Raw genomic sequence first — 21450 nt, 5'->3', positions numbered from 1 at the left:
AGCAGCTCTGCAGAGAAGGACCTGGGAGTCCTGGTGGACAACAAGTTAACCATGAGCCAGCAGTGTGTCCCTGTGGCCAAGAAGACCACTGGTTTCCTCTTATGAGGAAAGGCTGAAAGAGATGGGCCTCTTTAGACTGAAGAAGAGAAGGCTGAGAGGGAATCGTATCAATGTACACAAAGAACTTAAGGGAGGGTGTCAAGAGGATGGGGCCAGACTATTCTCAGTGGTGTCCAGTAACAGGATAAGAGGCAACGGGTACATACTGAAACACAGGAAGTTCCATCCGAATATGAGGAAAAACTTTTCTGTGAGGAGGACAGAGTGCAGGAACAAGGTTGTCCACAGAGGTTGTGAAATCTCCTTCTCCAGAGATACTCTAAACCTGCCTGGATGTGATCCTGTGCAACGCTCAGCAGGTGACCCTGCTTGAGCACGGGGGTTGGACTAGATGATCTCCAGAATCCCTTCCAACCTTAACCATGCTGTCACCCCATAGTTTCTAGTTTCCCTTCAAATTCCAGCTTCTGAGATACCATTTTACTTGGTTTGCAGAAACTACCTAGCTTCACAAAGATCTGTGTGTTTCCATGTCTCCTCAGATTGCCAAGTTCTCCAGGTCATTCTATCAAGTTTTCCAACTTACTTCTTGACAGCTGAACTTTTACAGAAGTACTCTGAACCAGGCAATCAGCCAATCTGACATTTAGTGACCTAGAAATTGTTACATCAGGAATGCACTCGGCTGTTCCCAATAACTGAATAGCATAGCTTGGTAAAAGTTTGTGCACTCTTTTCTTCTTTTCAGAAACTCACCTGTAGAATTCTCTGTAGGATTGAGGGAAGAGCGATAAATGCAGCCATGTTGTTCAGCACTTGCATCGTCAAACTCTTCAATGCTGAAATATCATGCATAAATATCACCAACATTCATTAGGATTCAAGGAGGGGCATCTTTCAGACTAAGAGTTTTATTTCAGTTTGTGTTTTCTAGTATGAAAATCATTTTCACCACTTCTGTGCATGTTTTCTACTAAGAACATGCATCTTTTTGCATCAGGAAGAATATATATAAAAGGTTGATATCACAACGCCTCTCCTCCCATCCTACTTCCTACCTACAGTAAACTTTCACATCTTGAGGCTTTATTTCTAACACTGCCATTCACTCTCACTGCTAACAGAAGTCAACCTGCATCCCTAGTTCATGTTATAATCCCACTGACTCTAGGATTTTCTAGCATTAACCTTTGCATAAAATGTCTTTTGCCCCCCCCTCGATTCCTGGTTCCCTAAAGTAAGAACCAATAACTGATATATGCAGACACCAGCAATTCAGCTTCTTTGTGGGGATAATTAGATAGCTAGGGCAGTTTGGGAGATATGCACATTAGGAATGAAAACAAAAACAGTTCTGTGGGATCCAAGTGTATTACATTCTCACCATTTCTGATATCACTTCAGATAATCTCTATTCTGCAGGCATCAGCTCTCAAAATGGATAATCAAGAGGGCATTCTAAATTTAGAGGAAAAGATGAGTTGAGGGAAGAGGGGTGATTTTTATTTTTGGCTTATCAATCTATCCCCATGAATCCAGATATAGCTAATAGTCACTGGAAGGGAAGGAATAGAGGGAGACCAGACAGGATGATAACCATCATATTTTTTTGTAACATGTTGGGGTCCTTAACCATGCATGATTACAATCACTGCGAAGTACAGTGCTGTAATCAAGCAAAGGCATTATTCTGTCCCAAAATCCTAGTATCTAAGTCCCTTTCAAGAGTACTACTTTAGATGTGCTAATGACACCCACAACTGATTCAGGGGGTAGAACTGGAGTAGAGAATTTAGCGTATTTTCTACTAGTTTTAAATACAATAGACAGATGAAGAGATACCTAACAAAAAGGCTAGGTAGGGAAGATGACAGTGTTATATCAGAAGTTTCCAAAGTTTACAAACTTACTTACAGTCTAGAAAGCCTGTGCACATTGTTGTTTGTTTGTTTTTTTTTTTTTTTTTTTTTTCTCCCATAGAGAACCACCTCAATGGAACCAGCTGATTAGAAGAGGCTGTAGCAGGGTCCGTCTTCCGCTCAAAGCTAAAAACAAAAACTACCTGACAGCTGCAGCCTACCCAACTGAGCTCCAAGCCAAGCTCAGTTCTACAGCCACTGCAATTCAGATCTACTGCGAGAGCAAGGAATTTAGGAACCAAGTAATGACACTGATTTTCTTCTGTTCAATCAGCAGAGGACAAAAGACAGCACACAGGCTTTGATTAATATTTGGAGTCACAAAAGAATCAAAATACTTACATTCAGCATAGCGATACTGTGAAGAACCGGACAGTTTCTGTGGGGACATCATAGCCTCCAGCAGGGGAAACCAGAGTGCCTAAAATAATTGAATGCAAGGAAAAAAAACAGTAAGAACATAGCAAAATGAAAAATGAGGTGTGACTAGTATCAAAGTCCATTTCTGAAGGCTCACTTGCACATTCTGAAAAACAAAAATACATTCTTATGTTTTCACTGAAGTGGAACAGAACTGAAATATATTAAAGTAATCAGAAAGTACTTGTGGATCTGCTTTCAGTCTAGATTGCTCATATCTTAGAGCAAGATACTGTTTGATTGGATCTGAGCACAGAGAAGACCTTTGGCTCCTGTTGTTCCTTCTTCTTTCTCACTCTTTCTTTCCTAATATTTTGACAACATAAGAAATCTACTTTACTTCATTCGCAGTCCCCAACTGCTACTACATGCAAGATGCAAACTCTCTGACATAGAGACTGCTTACATAACAGATAGCACAGTCACAGGTCGGCAAATGGATAGAGACATATAAATTCTCCAGTTGGGAGAATTTACGTGATATTGTACGTGGGAAGATGGCCCTTCATCCAGTGACCAGAGTCTGATCTTTATCAGGCATCAACAAAGCAATTCCACTGTGTGGAACAGAACCCAGCGTGAGAGCAAACACTAACTCCATTAGGCTGGCCATAAGCACTCTGCACTTGTAGTCACCTCTTCAACAAAAACAGCAGTTGTCTGCTGCACAATGAAATCATTTCACAAAAGAAACTGAGCAGGTCACCTCCTACACTGGACAGCACTAAGAAAAAGTGAGAGAATTCTTGACTTCCAGACATGCCAGCTCTTCAGACACAGGAACAACAATCTCAGTTTTGAATTCAGTTGCCTACATTATGCATGCTATTAGGACTAAAAATAGGTTCTATGCCACTGACATCAGCAAAATGAAAACACAACCTCAATACAAGGCATACCCAGTTCTCTCTGCAAGAGCTCAGGCAAGCTGTATTGTCTCCACCCCTTCAAGACCAGGCTAACACTAAATTCAGGATTTTTCAAGTATTCAGAACAGCAATATTCTGCAGCCACAGTGGAAGTAGCATCAGCTTTCTGCCGGCATAAAGATGACACAAACTTAAGTATGCCAACAGCTTGATGCAAGGTTACAAAAGTAATGATCCTTTGCTTTCTTTAGTGCCTGATTAACATGCAAGCCAAAATTTCAACTAAAGCTAAAAATGGGGAAAGGATGCTATCTCATCTCCTTCTCCACTACTAATATACACTTTATTTTGTGCTTCACATGTGAGGATTTCTCTCATCGGTTTAAAACCTGAAGCAGCACAACAAGAACACAAGGCAGAGCAAAACAATGGCTGCTTGACACATATCAGTATGGATTAGATGGGGAAAGGAAAAAGCACGTGAAGAGAGAGTTTCTGGAGAAGCAGAGGCCTTTATTGACTTTAGTGATATGGCTTTTACTCCCTTACCTCTTGCTGTTGTTGGTTTAAGTTGTGTGAATTCCTCTGGCAAAGAGCAATGGTTTTCATTAAGGTATCTTCAATGTTTTCTAGCAAGGGGAGTTGTTCTGAACCTAAATTTTTGGGGAAAAATAAATTGCAATTATAGAAATTACTAGATACATTAACTCCCAATCATTCTGCAAAATAAAATCATGCTGTTCATCTAAAAGCTGTTCCCTACAGTGAGCTACTGCATTATGAAGACGGGTCCTGATTTTTGGCACGCTTTCAGAATGCAGTAATAAATAGGGCATATAAGACTTTTCATGTAATCAAATAAGGAAGATTTTAGCTGTAGTTTAGGGTACAATTAAATAACAAATACAGACACTGCATTTGATTAGGTGCACCTTTGAATCCTGGGGCCGATGAAGAGTGTACCTGTGCATATATACTCATTTTCTGTAGGCAGAACATTCTTAATTCTCTGAGAAGTTTGCTTAAAGTCGCAATCAAAATAGTTAACAGGACAGCTGACCACACACAAAATCAGAGTGTTTTTTTGTTTGTTTGTTTGTTTTTTACAAGTTTTGGTAGAGATTAGAGTGAAAGAATAAGGAAGTGCTATCAGTGTAACTACCACAGCTACGTGAATGTCAATTTAAAAAATGTCACTGCAATACTGAGAAACCTGAAAAAGGATCTCATTATGCCAGTTGTCAAACATGAATTTTACATTTTTATGTTTATCTCTTTTCAAAAGAAAAATGGAATTTAACTTGGTAACTCTTACTTTCATCATCTTGTGTAAGCATCAGCAACTTGCTCTGCAATCGCTGAAAGAAAGAGAGAACTCAGAACAGTAAACTTGCAGAATCTTGATGGAGGTGTTTTTAAAAAGGCTTGATTACTAAGGCTCACCCTTATTTTATGTCCCAATATAACTAGTATAGTATACATTTTTCTAAATGTGGAAAGGAAAACTGAAACTGAAACATTATTTTTGAACCACAAAAACAAATTTCAGTATCTATTATCTACTAGATGTTTAAAGACAGCTTTCACAACAAGCCAGAAAAATACACTGAACTGATGGTCTGCAGACAACTCAACATACTGTTTTTTGACAGAAGGTAAATGCTTCCATGCATTGTAGTGGGAAACAAACTGAGAAGCGATGACTGTCCCAAACCTCAACAAAAGACACCATGCTGACCAAGAGCATGGCAAAAATGTCACATTCAGCATTTTAGCATACAGTACCTCAAGCATAACCAGAAAGGCACCATGGATATCTCCCTTCTTCTCCAGTAAATATGAGGAAGCTTCATGGAGCTGATGTTTCTGGGTTATCTAAGTAAAAAAAAAAAAAAAAAAAAAAAAAATTGAACATCTATCTCAAGAAACCTGCCAGCATTTGTTTACTCCACAAAACAGGGACAACTGGATGGTCAGAGAGGATTTTTATCTCCATGTGTTCACAGGCACATTAACGAGTCCAAGCACTGAGTCAGATGCCTGCCCCCACCACTCCTGTCTACACTGTGCTGTTTCTGAAGTTGCTCTATTGCCACCACCAGTGTTAAAATCTTTAAATCTGCATATATACACGTATAAATATCCAGATCGAGGATAGATGTTTAGTTAAAATTTTCATAAAGTGAAGAAACAGTCACTCTCCCAACATCAGTCAAATTTTCACAGAATCACAGAATATCAGGGATTGGAAGGCATCTTGAAAGACCATCTAGTCCAATCCCCCTGCTGGAGCAGGAATACCTGTTTTGGCAGTGTAGCTATCCAAAATCCCCAGTCTATATTATTTCAGATACCTTCAATTGTAATCAGCGTTAATTCAGATGATCTGTATTCTGCAGTTAATCGGTAGATTCAGCATACTAATAGCCTTTTCTTATTAGCCCTGAGACTAAATTCAGAAACAGGAGACTAAGTATAGCTAACAGTGGTGCAGGAGAGCAGTTTAGCAGCTCAGGGGGCCAAATACCTAAGAACTAATATATAACTTCGGTAGGAGCTGATATGAATGCTTCCCCCAGCCCCTGTCTTTACACATCTTTTCTACCTGGATGGTTTCTTCCAGCCTGCAGCATTCCAGAACTTTAAGCGTCTCCAAAACCTCATCTGGGCTGTACTGACACAGCAGCTCAATGAACTGCTCTGTGATGCTGGGTGGTAAATGAATCAAGTCTTGGTTGATGCCTTCTCTGGAAAATAAAAGACACGGGAGACAAGTCAAATTCTAGTTCAGAAGTTTGACTGGAAAGAAGAGTTTTTAACTCAGTTGTGTGTTGTCTCTTACACTTTATACCCAAGTAAAAAATCTGTCTGTAAGAGAAAAATTATGCTGTCTCTACTAGTTACTAGTGCTAGATATCTGTTAGGAGGCATTTCATTTGTTCCACAACGCATTCTACTGATGCTTCAGTATAAATTAGACTATCAAAGACCCCTGTGAAACAAGATCCCGGCACAGACACTTCGTCAGCAATTCTATAGCAAAGACATGCAAAGAAGTCATGTAATTTCTTTGATGCAGCCTTATGGTCTTTGAGTAGGTTTTTTTAGATGCTGATCATCTATTTTTCCTACAGACTCTCTCTGAATATTCTTGAAGAAATACTGCTTTCTGCTTACTGTTTCTGAAACTGTTCTTCGCTCCGCTTTACCACATTTTAATGTTTCATCTGCTAGAATACAATCCCCTCTCCTAATTCATTGAGATATAACTTCATGCTTCTTTTAGGGAAACATCCCTGTTTTTATTTAGTGGTAGTTCTCAACCCAAACAAAACTAGTGAATTTTTCTTGCTCTAATGGACTCTAACTCCATGCACACTACAGTCATCAGTAGAGCACATTTCCAACTGTAAGACTTCAAACCAGACCCTGCACATTGTTCAGCACCAAGCCAGAGGCTGCGTCTTCTCTCAAGGGTTTCGTAATCAGCTGCCCCAGAGAACCATATTAAACTGGAAGGAAAAACATCTGCCTCATCTCCCCACGTGGGACCTGTTTAATCAACACAAGCAGATAAAATCTCCAATTGCTGCTGTTACCTGCCTTTGCTGCCTCCCTGATCTCCTCTAACTGTCACAAGTGACACTGCCAGGATGGTCAGGCACTGTTCTCTTCTGGCTAGGACTGTGGATAATGCTGCCTGGCCTGAGCTGCTCGGAAGGCCAGACTAGGGTTTCCCATCCAATTCTAGTCTCGATAACTTCTGTAGGCAAAGCTCAGATCACAATTAAACTCATTTATTAAAGCTGTTCCTCTAAAATAAATTTCTCTAAATCCTTTCCAGCAGCAGCCGTTGGCACTGTGGTGGTTCATGTAGTTATTTCCAATTTTCCAATCCCTTGGCTTACTGAGTAAACTTGTAATGTGGGGGAAACAGAGCAGAACCCTGACACCAGTCCCATGACTGTCCTTGTGTCCTGTTTTCTACTCATCTTGTTTCTAAAGAGCAACAAGAAGCAAGAGATTTCCAAGAGCTGGAATGATACAGATGATCCTTTCCTAGAGACAAACATAACACTTACAACCCTTCAAAGCGAACAGCAATTCACCACCACTGTGGAATAAACTTCACGTGGCAATTCTAGGATTGATGCATTACACAGTGAAACTACAGTTCATCCTCTGTTAGCATATTTGTTAATAAGCCTGTTCTGAAGCTCGTGATAGGAAAGAAAACAGGTCAAAGTATATATTTAGCTTTGTTACCTTTCTGAACAAAAATTTGTAATCAGAAGGTATGTGGATGTGCAAACCCCACAGCCACAGGGTGGAAAAAGGTCTAACATACCACATGACCCTGTAATTTCCTGGGAGCTACACGAATTATCATCATCTAAGAAAGACCTCCAGAGTATACCAAGCCCAAAGAAGCTTATTGTAATCACAATGTCAACTGCTTGATTAATAAATGGCATTTGCCCAGAAATGAAAGCCTAACGCAGCTACGGATCAGTGTCCAAAATATGTACACGATTATACAAAAATTGGTATCCAAACTATTGTGTTTGGATATCAAGTAAAGAATCATTCTTTACATCAAGTAAAGAATCCTAAAATCTAATAAAAAAGAAACAACAGATAACCTCCTGCACTCACCATCCACTCCTTCCACAACACAAAGCCTATAAACCCTGTCCATACCTGCAAGAACAAGTGTTCTACCCTTTTTGATACTACACTGGAGAGAGAAAAAAAAAAAAGAAGCACTTTGTCTAAAATGATTTCTGTCATGTCATTTCTAGCATGTCATACAATTTCAGTATGAGAACAAACTTCTAGTTTGGAAATAACTCTGGCACCCGCTATTCATGGCTTATGAGCAAGCCACTCTTTTCCTTAACTATTTCACTTAAGAAATCCACAAAAAGGGAAAAAGAGCAACAAGAAGCAAGAATGTAAGATTTTGATAACATAAAAAACTAAACAATTGTCCTGAGACTTGCAGGTCCTGCTCAGCTCAACACAACCTGCTTCGTCTTCAGTATAACCATGCCAAACAGTTCCTCTGCAAAACTCTTCTCTGCCATGGTATCTTCTGGAAGGAAGAGATCATTGCTGATTTCTCACAAAACCTTGCACAGCTGAGCCTTGGCAGAGTCCTGGTTAGTGAGCAGAACCACTGTAACACCCTACAGGTTTTGCCATTTGTTAGTATGTTAATAGACCCAGAACACTGTGTTGTTAAATATGTGTTGGTACAACACATGAATTTGTGCTGCAAACAGACATGCTTCATTGCAATTTTTTTTAGAAGGGAACTTAAGAGTTTAAAGTGGAAGGGTGGCAAAGGCTGTGATTGATGAACTGAGCAATACACACTACATTCTCTGGTTTTTGTGGCTGCTTGTAAGATACGAACCATAAGGACATCTGGTTTTAATTTCCCTAAGCAATTTCTGTTAACCCTGTTTCCTACCTTCCCCCTTCTAGCTCCTTTAAAATAAATCTCCAGCAAAATTAAATGGGCCAAATAAATCCCTAATGCGATTCCACCAACTCAGTATAGTTACACTAGTATGATGAGTCTTGTCCTCCATATGATCAAGCAATCATTCGTATTTGAGACATTAAAGCTCCTTTGCTACTCTAGAATCTTTATTCTAATATTAATTTTGCTCAGAAAAAGCATATAAACGTTTAGACTGACAGGAGAGAGAGATGTTTTCAAAAGAACCTAATCACTATTTAATGTAAAGATAATAGTGCAAAGCAGAGGTGCATCTGCAGATTAGGTCTTGCAAAGTAAAATTACTCCATCCTCCTGTGCCTCCCTCAGCACAGTTCATTTTGATACAGTTCAGTTCATTTTGATATGTCTTTGAAGCAGACAGCCTCACAGCACTGAAAACACACCACAGAGCCTTGAGTGCTATAAAAAAGTCCCTCCAGCAATCTAGGATCTCTGCTTCTCCCTGGCAACACAGTTTAATAACAATGAGTTAAACTTTGGGCTTATAAGACTTTCTTCTTTAAGGTTAGTCGATGCTATACATCAAGCCATAATATTTAGCAGTATTTTGTTCTTTTTTGCATAACTTTCTTGCTTCTCTTTTGCTTACTGAATACTCTGGCAACTACATCACAGTCAGTACAAGGTCTACCTCCCTTGCTCAGGATGCTGAACATTACACTGTAGTGCAGAGAATTAGAGGACTTTGAAACAGATGGAAAAGGAACAGCCACAAATTTTGCTACAACATACACAGCACAATGAGAGAAGTCATGCGGCTTCATGGCTTGCTGAATCTTGGGGTCTCAGAGATAAAAGCAGAAATGTTTTGAAGGATCAGATACAGAAAGTTGTTTCCTACACCTGGATTTAACATATCATACATGTTGATTTTGATTAGAATAGAACTACAGGAAAACGGTTGTATTTAGCTCTGTGGGAGAGCTAAATCAGATATGTTTATTACTCAGAGATTATGGAAGTCACTCTACACAAAAGATTAAAATACAGGTTAATTACTGCCTTCGCTGGGTCTCACTTGCTGCAAGTGATATCACAGCACAAACAACAAAGTCTTAGTTAATATCCAGCTGGGTACCATCTCTGCTTAACTACTATTTAAAAGCAACAACAGAAAAACTAAATCATCCAATTTCTCTCTCATAAACCAAACCAAAATATTTTCTTGGAAAAAATTTGTTTTTATTTTGACCTCTAAGTAACACATTAGGCATGGGATTTAATCCCTTCCATACAAAGGTGATTGTAAAACCTAAGGAAAATCCAAAATTTATCATTTCCAAGCTACCTTCTAAAGCACTGTTTTTTACTTCACTTCAACAAGAGCTGAAACACTGACACCACATCAAAATTTAAGATCTAAATTTAAGATATTACCTTTTCCAATTTCTCCTCCTCATAAAGCACAATAATCTGCAACTAATTGAAAAAACAGACTTTCTCCTTAAATAGCACTAACAATTGCTAGAAGGCAAATGGAGCTGTGCATATATATGTCTTACAAAATAAATAAATAAAATCAAGGCCTTACAGCATTTGAAACCGATTCAACAGAAAGAGAACACTCAGTGCTAAAATACTGAAAGAACAGGAGCAGATGGAGCAAGTAACTAGTTAAGGAGAAGTTTGCAGTGAAATATAGCAGCAATTCCAAAATGATAGAAACGAAAAATGTCAATAGATCAAAACACATCTCTATTTATGCTAAATTTGGGCGGCTTGGTCAAGTAATCAAACCAGTGGGTGCCTGAGAACAGAAGTGACAGTTCATTTGCAGGGTAACCATTTCACAGCCTTCCCAAAGAAGCTGTTACGGCAATGACCGCCCTCCCACCAACGCTGGGGAGGCGTCACATTGCACATACTGGAGCCCACACCACTTCCCAGTTAGGAAGCCAGGCGTGGGCTCTGATAAAGGACGCTCCCCAGAGAAGTGTTATTTCTGTGCTATCCTTCTCACCTTTGGGCAGTTTGGAGAACAAGTCACCTTTTCTAAGCCCTAAACTTGGATGTAGACTACGTTGATGTAGTGTTCCAAAGGAATGTGTTTTAACCCATGTAGTTTGCCAATGGTCCGATTTTCTTACCTACCTCGGATCAAGCAGACTCCTTAGAAACTGGAAGAGTAAGAACTGGTCCTGAACAACAGGAAGAGAAAACATTATTACTTTAAGTAATTTGCTATAAAAACAGCAATTCCTGAATTATATCCATTGAACAAAATACTGTTCATGGCTGGTGACTGCTGACGATGGTTTGGGTAAGTAATTATGTACTACTTTCTTTGAGAATGCTTGCTGATAACTGGTCTGTCTGATCTCTGAACACAAGCCATGCTGCGCTCCCAAGTGAAAACTGCATTACCAAGTGATACAAACAGCAACCCAGAGATCATACCTTACTATGGCCAGAACATCACTAACAGGTACAGCAGTTCAAACGTAGCAATTCCTGCAGCTGAGTATCTGCTGAGCTACTTTTCCTCCATTTATGACACAGCAACAACCAAACATTGCTCTTGGCAATCATTTCTTACAAGAATGGCAACACTGCTGTAAAGTGCCAACACCAATGAAGTTTGACACCTTACCTGAAGGTTTGTAATGATGCTCTCAATCTGCTCACTGAAGTGGATGGCTACCAAGTCAGCTGCTTTACATGGGCTAAGTTGCAGCAATTCCTTTAGAGACAGAAACACAAGAAAAATTATTACTTTTAATTTTATAAACAATGTAATTACACAGTATCACTGAGACCGTTCAAACACACCGTATCTTTGCCTAGATGAAGCCTGTAAAATAAATGCTATCATACAAAAAAAGATTAAGGAAAAAAAAAAAAAAGGGTAGTTTATAAAACGGCAATTTTGAAGATTGATGATTTTACTACACAACAGGCCGTATAAGTATGCAAAACTCATCACATGCTAAGAAAATATCTCAGTCCTAAGGTGAGAAAATGATTTCATCAAATTTTCTGAAATTCCATGCCATCTCCACGCCAATTCCACTTGACTCCATGCCAGCAAGACCAGCTAGTACCAACTGGGAAGAGTTCCAGCAAGAGACAGGAAACAAAGCCGTAAGTTGACTCTAGGGCATTTCTCAAGTGTTTAACTGGCTTGAACTGAACCAAATCAGAGGTTTAACAGCAGGTTTCCTGCAACAACTATTTCCCTGCTATCTGTTCAGACATGGAAAAAAATAATGAATAAATTCTTTATAGAATAAAAGGAAAAAAAACTTTTAAGATGCTTGTGGATTTGCCTCCTGTCAAGCCTGATCTAAAAGACTTCATATCATACAAGCTTACAGAACCCAGAACATGAATTTTCACTCTTGGTTCTTCCAAATGAGAAGCAATTGCTTCAGACCAACATTGGGTAGTTGGCAAACCTTCACAAAAGCCCTTGCTAAGCCTACAAATGAGAAAACATTGCGCCATTAAAGAAAAACAACTGGTATAGGAGATGGAAGAAAAACTTCATAAACGTGTATGTGCAAGAAAAAGAAGTTGCTCAGCTGTAGCTTAGCCCCCAGACAGATGTAGCAGCCAGCAAATTCAGTGAATGCCAGCAACAGACCATGGTAAAAGGAAGAAAGGAAGTAATAAGGGAAGAGCATTGCTATTCTTCCGAGCTGAAGGACCTCTCCCCAAGCTCTTTAAAGAGCTATCATAGAAGATGTGTTTTGTGAGGTTTCCAAAGCAAAAATTGTCTACTTTATTATATGTAAACCAGTTCCATGGTGACTTCAGAGCTTTATTCCAGAAGCCACAGCTTTGCGTTGCTTACCCAGTACTCAGAAGCACGACTCTCTTATCTGAGAAGCCTAAGCAATCCAAAGGACCCAGAAGATCTTAATCACAGCAGTGCCATGAGAAGCATGCAGAAAGGACGTAGCATGAGAGCCTTAATTTGTTTCTCTCTCCTGTACATAACCTCCCTGGGAGTTTCCAGGCATGCTGAGTACAGGACTGAGTGGCTGGAGTCCGATGGTGCAGCCTTCCAGCAACGGACTGCAGCTCTTGGGTCAGTGTGACCTTCAGAGCTTCCCCCAGGCACCAGACTTCAGACTTGTGTTTCCAACCTCTCCCAGGTTTACGAGTTTGTGAATATGGCACTTCCTAGGCAGACAGTCCTTGAGGGGACAATACTGACACAGGTCATGTGGGTCTAAGGAGAGAAAGTGACTGCCACAAATAACACTGATTGAAGAGGTCTTAGGTTTTATTTTGAAGATAAACATCATGAACAATTGCCATGTAGGAAGATGGAGAAAAATAAGGAAGGACACTGATCAGAAACCCCACTTTTTATTACACAGCAGGAAAGAAGTACTAACAGGAAAGCCTCTTTAGAGGCTTCTAGCTTCAACTGAAGGTGTTGGCTTGCTATTTTGATAACTCAGAAGAAAAAAGGACTGTTCAAACACCTGAAATCATGGCACCACCCTAGTAAAATGTACTATCCTAGTAAAATTTACTATTTAAGTCTTCTGAATGTTTGAGAGCAAGATTAATACACTGGAAAGGAGCAAAAGGCCATAGCAGTCAATAAGCCGTTAAGCCACAGGAAATTGCATATACTGTTCACCAATCGCTGAAAAAGAAAGACGTCAAAAAAAGGAGTTGTTGATCCCAGTTGCAACACCCAACAAAGGTGACCCCACAGAACTGGTTATTTGCCCAGCAGCTTTCTGGAGGAAGCTGTGAAGGAGTGTCATTAAAAGAGAGCAGCCACAGAATCTGCAAGGCTGTTAAAATTGTTAAGGCAGGGAATTGTTAAAGATAGCCATGGACAAGCTGAGAGGAATATTTTCTGTGGTTTGACAAACTCAGGAAAAGTATGCAGCTCTGACAATGGGGGCACTGGGCATTTCTGGCTCTGTACGATAATAAAGAATAAAATAAAATTTGTTTTCTCCACCACGCTGAGAAAACAAAACCAAACAACTCACGACAAAAAGCTGGCAGTCTTAGCCTACGACGAGTTTATCAAAACCAGTACAGCACTATGGGAAACAAGAAGGGCAACCCAGGACATTTCTGATTTGTCCTAAGACACCCAAGCATGGAACAGCAACCATAACAGCCTCAGACTGAATCAACCCAGCAAGGAGACACATTTGTCACTTGAAAGATACACAAACTAAGACTTACAAAGGGATGCTCACTCACTCTTAAGGCCAAGCAATTTGGGCTGTATATACCAATAGCAGGGTAACTCAGTAAGAGAGAAAAACAAAGCAGTCAGAAGCAGCAAAGTGGACAGCAGATGTTCAACTGGGAAAGCCCAGCATGGATCCACACTTGCTCTGGTAAGACAGTACTGTGCAAGGCCTCCACAGCACAACCATCACCACCTGCACTTCCCATAGGCTCTGAAAGCCCAGCTGCAGAGTAGATGTGAGCTCAGTGAGTTGCATGTCATATAGGTGGATTCACAGCATTTCTTGGTCTTCTGAATGATCTTCCTTTTGGCCCATTTTCTCATTAGTCACCCACTACTTTCAAATTCTGGAAGAGACTAGCAGTATTCTCTACCTTCCAAATGCTGCCTGGTACTCTTTTGCCCCCCTTGCAGGATGCAGACTTCTGTGGTGATTTTCTGCTAAAGCAGTCTGGGCAAAAGCATGACCACTTGTTTTATAGGCAAGAGTTATTTTCCCTGCTCATCTCCAGATCACCCTGGAGGAGACTGACAGCACCTTGTATAACTAGAGATATAATGTGTTACCCATGTTTACAGACTGGGCAATTGTTTCAGACATCTCCATCCCCTCAAGCAAAGAGAGACAGAAGAGATGGCAAGAGCTATGAGAGAGTTAAGTCAAGCAACAAGCTGTGTCTTACAGCAGACGTTATGACCTCATCTTACCACAGGTTAGAAATACCAGGGTATTGAAGCTGATTATCCTCATCATTGTAATCTGAGGAATTTGATACCACAGATTGTGAGGTCAATGATATCAATGTCCTGACCTCCTACTGCTGCACGCTCAGAAGATAAAAGGCTTGCTCACAGATCACTTTCCTGTTACACAGCACTCATGAGCCATCATCTCCTGATATATTGCCATTACCCGAAGAGCAACACTTGAAAGCAGGAAACCAAGGAAGCCAGCCTGAATCTGAGAAACGCATTTACATTAATGTATGACACTGCTAAACCACACAAGTAACTTAAAGAGTTAATTGTTTTGTTCAAGCCAAAAGCTGAGAAGAAATGGCAGTGAATTTGCACTTCCAGGATCCCACTAACTATAAGTCCAAGCTAAGACCAATGAGACAGTCAGACCAATACTGATGCATAACTTCCTGATTTTGCCTGCCGTATTTTAAACAATTTGGCATAACCTTCCTTTATTTGCATCAGTTTCCCTATCAATGCCCTTCATACCCACATGAAGACATGAAAGCTACAAGCATTCTGCCTGGAGTGCTTGATATCACACTGCAAGGCAAAGTTTGTAGCTATTTTGAACTTGGTGTTTGTAACAATTCCAAAACATCCCTTTGGTGCTGATTCACCGTTGTGACACCTCTGCTTACAGAACAGCACCAGCTGGATCCAGCAAGAGTTAGCAGGAGCTCAGGTATCATGGATGTAAGATACACTGTACCTTTATGTGTTCCAAAGCTTTGTCCCACACTGACTGCTTTTCTTCAGTACTGTAGCCAGGCATGGACAGGATGTTGTGAATATAGTTGAAAACTTCTTCCTGTAAGGCATAAAACAATAAATGGTATAGTATGTTCTGCAGTGCTGTTAACAGTATTAGGTTTTGTTAAAGGAGAACACTTCAAACAGTCTTAGGATGACCTCAGGGCTAGTCCTCTCTTAGTCGGCAAGTCAGGATAAGTTATCTGCAGACGAGATTGTATGTCCCTAAATATCCCTAAATATAGTTCCTGAGGAGCTGCCAGGAGAAAAAAAAAAAAAAAAAAAAAAGAGCCAAGAAGACCAGAATTGACACTTTAAGTGTTAAGAACTATGGTTAAAGAGAATTGTTCCTCCTCTATTAGAAATATCTACCTCTTGCTTACAAGGAAAAAAAGACAGGACATGACTGTAACTAAAGGAATAGGCAAAGAAAGGAATATTTAACCAGAAGGTGGGTCAGTTTTGTTTTCCCAGCATATTCTTGAATTGCTCTTTGATATTTATCAGTCTCTTCCCCAGGTTCTCTTGCACAGCGCTCAGCACAGATACTCTCAAATACCACGTTTTTGACCACCTCACTACTATAACCTATCTCTTCCTACTGTTTCACCCACACAACTGTCAGCACAGTGTTTTCATAAGGAGCTGGTGAGATCAAGTTTGTCAGACTCTTCTCCCAGCTTTTGCTGGTAGTAGGGAAGAGAACACCTCATAAAAACTGCAGCAAATATGCAACTTATAATAACAGAGAAGGTAATTGCAAAGAGGTAATCGAGGCAAAAAGATCCTGTCAGGGAGTGGGGTATGGAGGCAAAAAGGAGGGACTGATGACAGAAACAAATATTGCCACTAGCAGTACTTGCAATAAATCACACCTTGTACTCAAGTTTTACATATTAGCATTGCTTAAATTGAAAGAAACCAAAAACTCCAAAGCTTTAAAAAAAAATCAGCAACACATGCTCATAAGCACCTTAGCCTCGACTGTAAGAAAACTCAGCTGTAAAGAAAGACATTGTATAAGAGGATTATGACAGGAGAGCAGGACTGTTGCACTCTTTCACACCATTGCCAGCAGGACTGGCTGCACTGCTATGGAGAAGAAAATTACTCACCTTTCTCACTGGATCACGCAGGTAACAGCCAATGATTTTGTCATAGCGAAGCTCTCGTTCATACATAAACTCACAAATCTGATAACTAAAACGAGAAATCAGGTTTCACTAATTCTGCCGTTCATAGATCACTTTTCCACAATGTAGTTAGCTTTAAACTAGGCAAATCTACAACCCTGATTTGAAGAAATACACTGAATATGAGTTACCAATGTGTTATGTATGACACAGCTTCCTAGTTTCAGTTTTTAATAAACACCTTTAATATTTTGAGTCAGGAAGACTTTAGATAAAAATGAGTACAACTGAGGTGAAAGAAGTGAAAAGCCTGCTAAATAGCTTCATGCCATACTTTTTTTAGCTCTCACGTAAGTGGCAGAGCTGGTGATTCTGGCCCCTCAAAATCCCTCAATCAAGGAGAAAAAACTCCATGTGGACATTCAGTAATCCGCTTGATTGTGATTCTGATTCTCAGGTGCTGACAATGCATTTCTCAGTCTCATCAGGGCTGAAAAATTTGGTCTAGTAACTCCTTCTAGGACACAGGAGAACAGGTGTAGCATACACCACCACTATCTATCCCTCTATTCCTTTATAGTATGGTGGATTAACTCACATGGCATCCAGTTTGAAGACTTGGATGAAGATGTCCCCCTGGCTGACTCAGTCAGGCATGAACAGACACTTTCTGGATGGGTAAAGCAGCTAAAGGAGATGGTGGAAATTTTCAGCCTCTCCAGACGCTGCATTTTGTCTCTCCTACTCAATTCTAAAATGAGTACCATGGGGGTGGCTCCAGACACTTGTGTGCTTTTAAATCCACCTGTGGGCCTCACCCCAACAAGTAATCTCCATCTGTCAGTGGTAGATCATTCAAATATACAACTATACCTTTGAGCAATGCCTGGGCTCTAGGATAGGAAGTGCCAAAATTTCTCAATCCCCACAGGGTTTCATGCTAAATATTCCCACCAGTCTACAGAAAGCATTGGTAAGGTAAGATGGGGTAAGTACACCCCGTGAGATAGCAGAAAGAGACTGGGACAGATTAAATATGAACATATTAAATGAAGCATATGTGAATGCACAGGGAAAATAATCCCAAACAAAGCTGCAAACTAGAAACATGGCATGTGGAGGAAAAAAGGCTTTGGAGGAGTTTTAAAGACAGTATTTATATATTGTGCATGACAACTTACAATTCAGCTTTTTCTGCCATTTGGATAAGACGGCTCTCTTCAAACTGTACTATCCCTCCTGCCTGAAGCAATTCTAAAAGGACCTGTAGATAATGAAGAACAGTTATTTATATTGCAGCAGTAGTATAACAGCCAGCGCCATTCAGAAGTACACCGATCCTGCTCCATTAAACTGTGTTTAACATGGGGCACATTTTACAGATTTTTTTTTAATTGATTGTGCCATTAGCTACAAAGGTAATGCATTTACACAGAACTTTCCCTGCCTCTCTTTCTTACAGTTGTCAAGCCCCTCCTAGAGGCAACACTGGGGAAGGATGCTCCTTCACTCCTGCTCTGGATAGCACTACCCAATTACTCCTTGTTGGCTGCCATTCCTATGCTAGGGAACTCTATTGGCATATAACCTTCCCTATGCTTTTCTGCCAGCATCCGTGCCCAGTGAGGCCAGTCTTGCCATACCTAGCACTTAAACGTATGTTTCCTTGAAGACAATTACCTGTTGCCTCTCTGAATGGCGGGAGTCATCATCTGGACTACACAGAAATTCAAGGACCTGTGCAAGGATGTAAAAGTTAGAGTGAGATAAGCCTGGTTAGCATAGCTGTTAGCCTGTGAAATTCTTCTGCAGTGGAAGTAAACAAATAGAATCAAACACCTGTCCTAAACTCCAAAATAGCTTTGGTATGCTCAAAATAAATAGATAACCAAACCATGCAAGCAACCAGTTGATCATTAAGGTGCACCGAATTCCAGAAGCATTCAAAATGAGCAGACTGTGAGCACCAGCAATGTCAACAGCAAATCAGAACACAACGGTGCAATTTGAACATACTCATCTATGAGCCAATCTCTACTTGATCTGGTAAAGTCATATAATTCATAAAATTGAATATATCTGTAATTAAAATGTTTCAGTATCCAAATCCATTTAGCCTCCAGAGTTGTTTGGTCTTAAACCATGACAAAGGACAACAGTCTGGAGCTGACCAAGGGAAGGTTAGATTAGATGTCAGGAAGAATTTCTTCATGGAAAGAGTGGTTAGGCATTGTAACTGGCTGCCCAGTGAGTTCCAGAGTTGCTGTCTCTTGAGATATTTAAGAGATGTGTGGACATAGCACTCAGTCTGATGGTAGTCTTGGTGGTGTTACGTGATGGTTGACTTGATGATCTTATGGGTCTTTTCCAACCTAAATGATTCTATGATTCTGTTTTCTAACTAATTCTTTATTAGTGCTCGTATTTCCATATTATCACTTAAGTACAGTTGCTGTAGCTGCTAAAGCCTCCTTCTCAGTCACTAGAATTTCTAATATAAACTTAACGTGTGCAAGCTTCAGGCATGCATTGGTGCATTTCAGCTTATTTCACACAGCAGAGGCGGATGGTGACCATGGGAACTAGAAACTGCCAGCTACGTACATATACAAGCTCTGTAAGTCCACTAGTGTCATTTCAGTTGGCACCCCTTGTCTCCTTACCTTGATATCTTTGTATACCTAACAAGCAACAATAATCATCAAAACACTCCTCAGGGCTTAAAAACAAACAAATTGGTTCCTGCCCTTATGGGCCTTGCTTTCTTTCTCTCTCCTCAAATACTGACGGCCACAGGAATCTCCCATTCCATTGAAAAGAGCAGAGGTGTTACTACAGTTGCTCCATCTCCTACAACCGTATTTCTAACATGATTCCAGTAGGCAGGCTGAAATTCAGACCTTATTGTGCTTCTGTGGTCTCTCCTGCTCCACTTGTTTGAAAATATAACTCCCAGAAAGATGCTACCTGCTTTATAATGCACCAGTCCTCCTAGGATTGCTTTACTCTACAGACCTGGACACATTTTCTTTGGTATTGGACCCTGATTACAATTTTTTCCGCTCCACACAAAGGAACACTTACCTGGTCAAAAAGCGTCCTGTTCACAAACAATGTGTTGTTGGGTTTGGCAAGCTGACGGGCAAGGAAAGTAAAGAGACAGCCAACCTGTGATGGGGTGAAGTCAGAATTCTCTACCATCACCTAAGAAACATTAAGGAGGAGAGAGAGAAATAGAAATGCAAGTGATTACTTTCCTATAGGCAGCTGCAAAATCAATCAGGAGACTGCAATGAGAAAGCACTGTACAACCATCATGCCTACTCCTGCCTGAAATCTCCTGGTGCTAGAGCCTAGAGCTCAAAAAACAAGCTACCTTCCACGGCATTTAACTCTATATGGCCTGAAGACACAGGCCACATAGGATGTGACCTTGCTAAAGCACCTCTGCCCCAAGGCTGAAGAGGCTGGGCCTCTCTGCCCAATAATGAAAGGAATATTTCTTGCATGTTCATAAATTTTGGGGTGTAAAGGGGCTCCAAACAGCAATGAGGAAACCTACATTTTTCTCCATTTCTGTAGTCTGTGTTTATCACTGGATATGTGACAGAGTTTCTGAGCAGAAATATCACATGATGAAAAAAGACAAAATGAATAAGTATAGGAGGAAAAAAAGTACATTTTGACTTCAAGCCTCAGGCACTCCCCACTTCAGGTGTGGTATGCAGAAGAGCTGATCAAATGACTATGTAATGAGCGTGGGAAAAGTTTCTTTTCTCACATTAAATTAGTTGTTAGTCAACGAATGTCTTGAGAAACTTATGGCTGTACTGACTTGACTTGAAATTACAGAAAACCTGTATAGCAAAAAAAAAACACTACAAAAGGGGTTTGAAACCTCTGGAGTGTGCTCATCACCTGTCTAGCATGTAAAAAAAAGCGTGACATGTTCTTGACGTGATGTCTCATGCTTCTAAACAGAAAAAATCCCAAACCTAAGGGAATGTGAAATGACCCTGTTTGGAGAGTCCCCCTTCTAAGAGTAGGGAATTTAGCTGGAAGAAATCCATCACCTGAACAACTGTCAGCTAACATCTGAGAGGTGCTCTAGCAAAGGCTAGAGACAGAGCATTTCACAGTTTATAACTCCATTCAGTATAAGCTTGGGAAATGCAATTGATTCCTCAAAGCGACTCAGAGTTCTAGATCCCCATGAGAGGCTAACAGTTATCTTACACAACTGGAGACAGACGGGCAAGGCACATTAAGGGATTTAGTCCTGCTGTTTGAAACATCAGCTAAAGCTATCATTCTTTTTCAATCTTCATTTTCTGTTTAAAAACTCTATTTCATACAGGAGCCTGGAAGAGTGACATTAGCTAACAGCATTAAAAATATGGTTCACAAAAAAAAAAAAAAAAAAGGAGTATTTTATTCATTTTGGCTTTGTTTTTCACAAGCTCAGTCCTTGTCAATCTTTGTGAAGGTGAAAATACTGGACCTCTGAAACACAGAAACCTTACTGAGGCTGCAGGCCAAACACATGCTTTTTAAACAATGATATATTTGACAAAATTTAGATATGCTAAGTTTACGTTAGATGAACTGTTTTAACAGCATGGCTATTTAAGTGCTTTCTTTCCCAATTATAAAATTCTTCTAAATTTTAATACTTATAAATTTATATATATTTTTTTCTAAATAAAAAGTCCCAAGATTTTTTAAATCTATTGAAAAGGAGAACAGATTCCAGAGGAGATTCAGTCTCTCCAAGGGAGATGGAGTCCTCATAAGACCAAGATGTTTGCCTGCAGATGCATCCACTCCTGTAGCACTTCCCAGCAATTGCCCTCCT

General features: G+C 40.1%; 1 protein-coding gene across 1 annotated transcript in view; it reads right to left on the bottom strand.

Annotated features, from left to right (window-relative positions):
* VPS8 (VPS8 subunit of CORVET complex) overlaps positions 1-21450 on the bottom strand; it is a 75952-nt gene that overhangs the window by 20230 nt on the left and 34272 nt on the right. Inside the window, exons 28-40 of the mRNA XM_084529861.1 lie at positions 19680-19799; positions 18276-18332; positions 17777-17859; positions 16578-16662; positions 15422-15520; positions 11389-11478; positions 10890-10936; positions 5874-6015; positions 5054-5143; positions 4584-4626; positions 3818-3921; positions 2322-2400; positions 817-899 (exon numbers count right to left, since the gene is read on the bottom strand). Of these exons, the coding sequence (XP_084385987.1) occupies positions 817-899; positions 2322-2400; positions 3818-3921; positions 4584-4626; positions 5054-5143; positions 5874-6015; positions 10890-10936; positions 11389-11478; positions 15422-15520; positions 16578-16662; positions 17777-17859; positions 18276-18332; positions 19680-19799 (1122 nt within the window). The remainder of the gene's footprint in view (positions 1-816; positions 900-2321; positions 2401-3817; positions 3922-4583; positions 4627-5053; positions 5144-5873; positions 6016-10889; positions 10937-11388; positions 11479-15421; positions 15521-16577; positions 16663-17776; positions 17860-18275; positions 18333-19679; positions 19800-21450) is intronic.

The sequence above is a fragment of the Aythya ferina genome (assembly GCF_964211825.1).
Source record: "Aythya ferina genome assembly, chromosome: 9".
In the NCBI taxonomy this organism is placed as follows: domain Eukaryota; kingdom Metazoa; phylum Chordata; class Aves; order Anseriformes; family Anatidae; genus Aythya; species Aythya ferina.
Note: the sequence above shows the minus strand (reverse complement) of the source record. Positions and strands in the feature narration are given on the sequence as shown.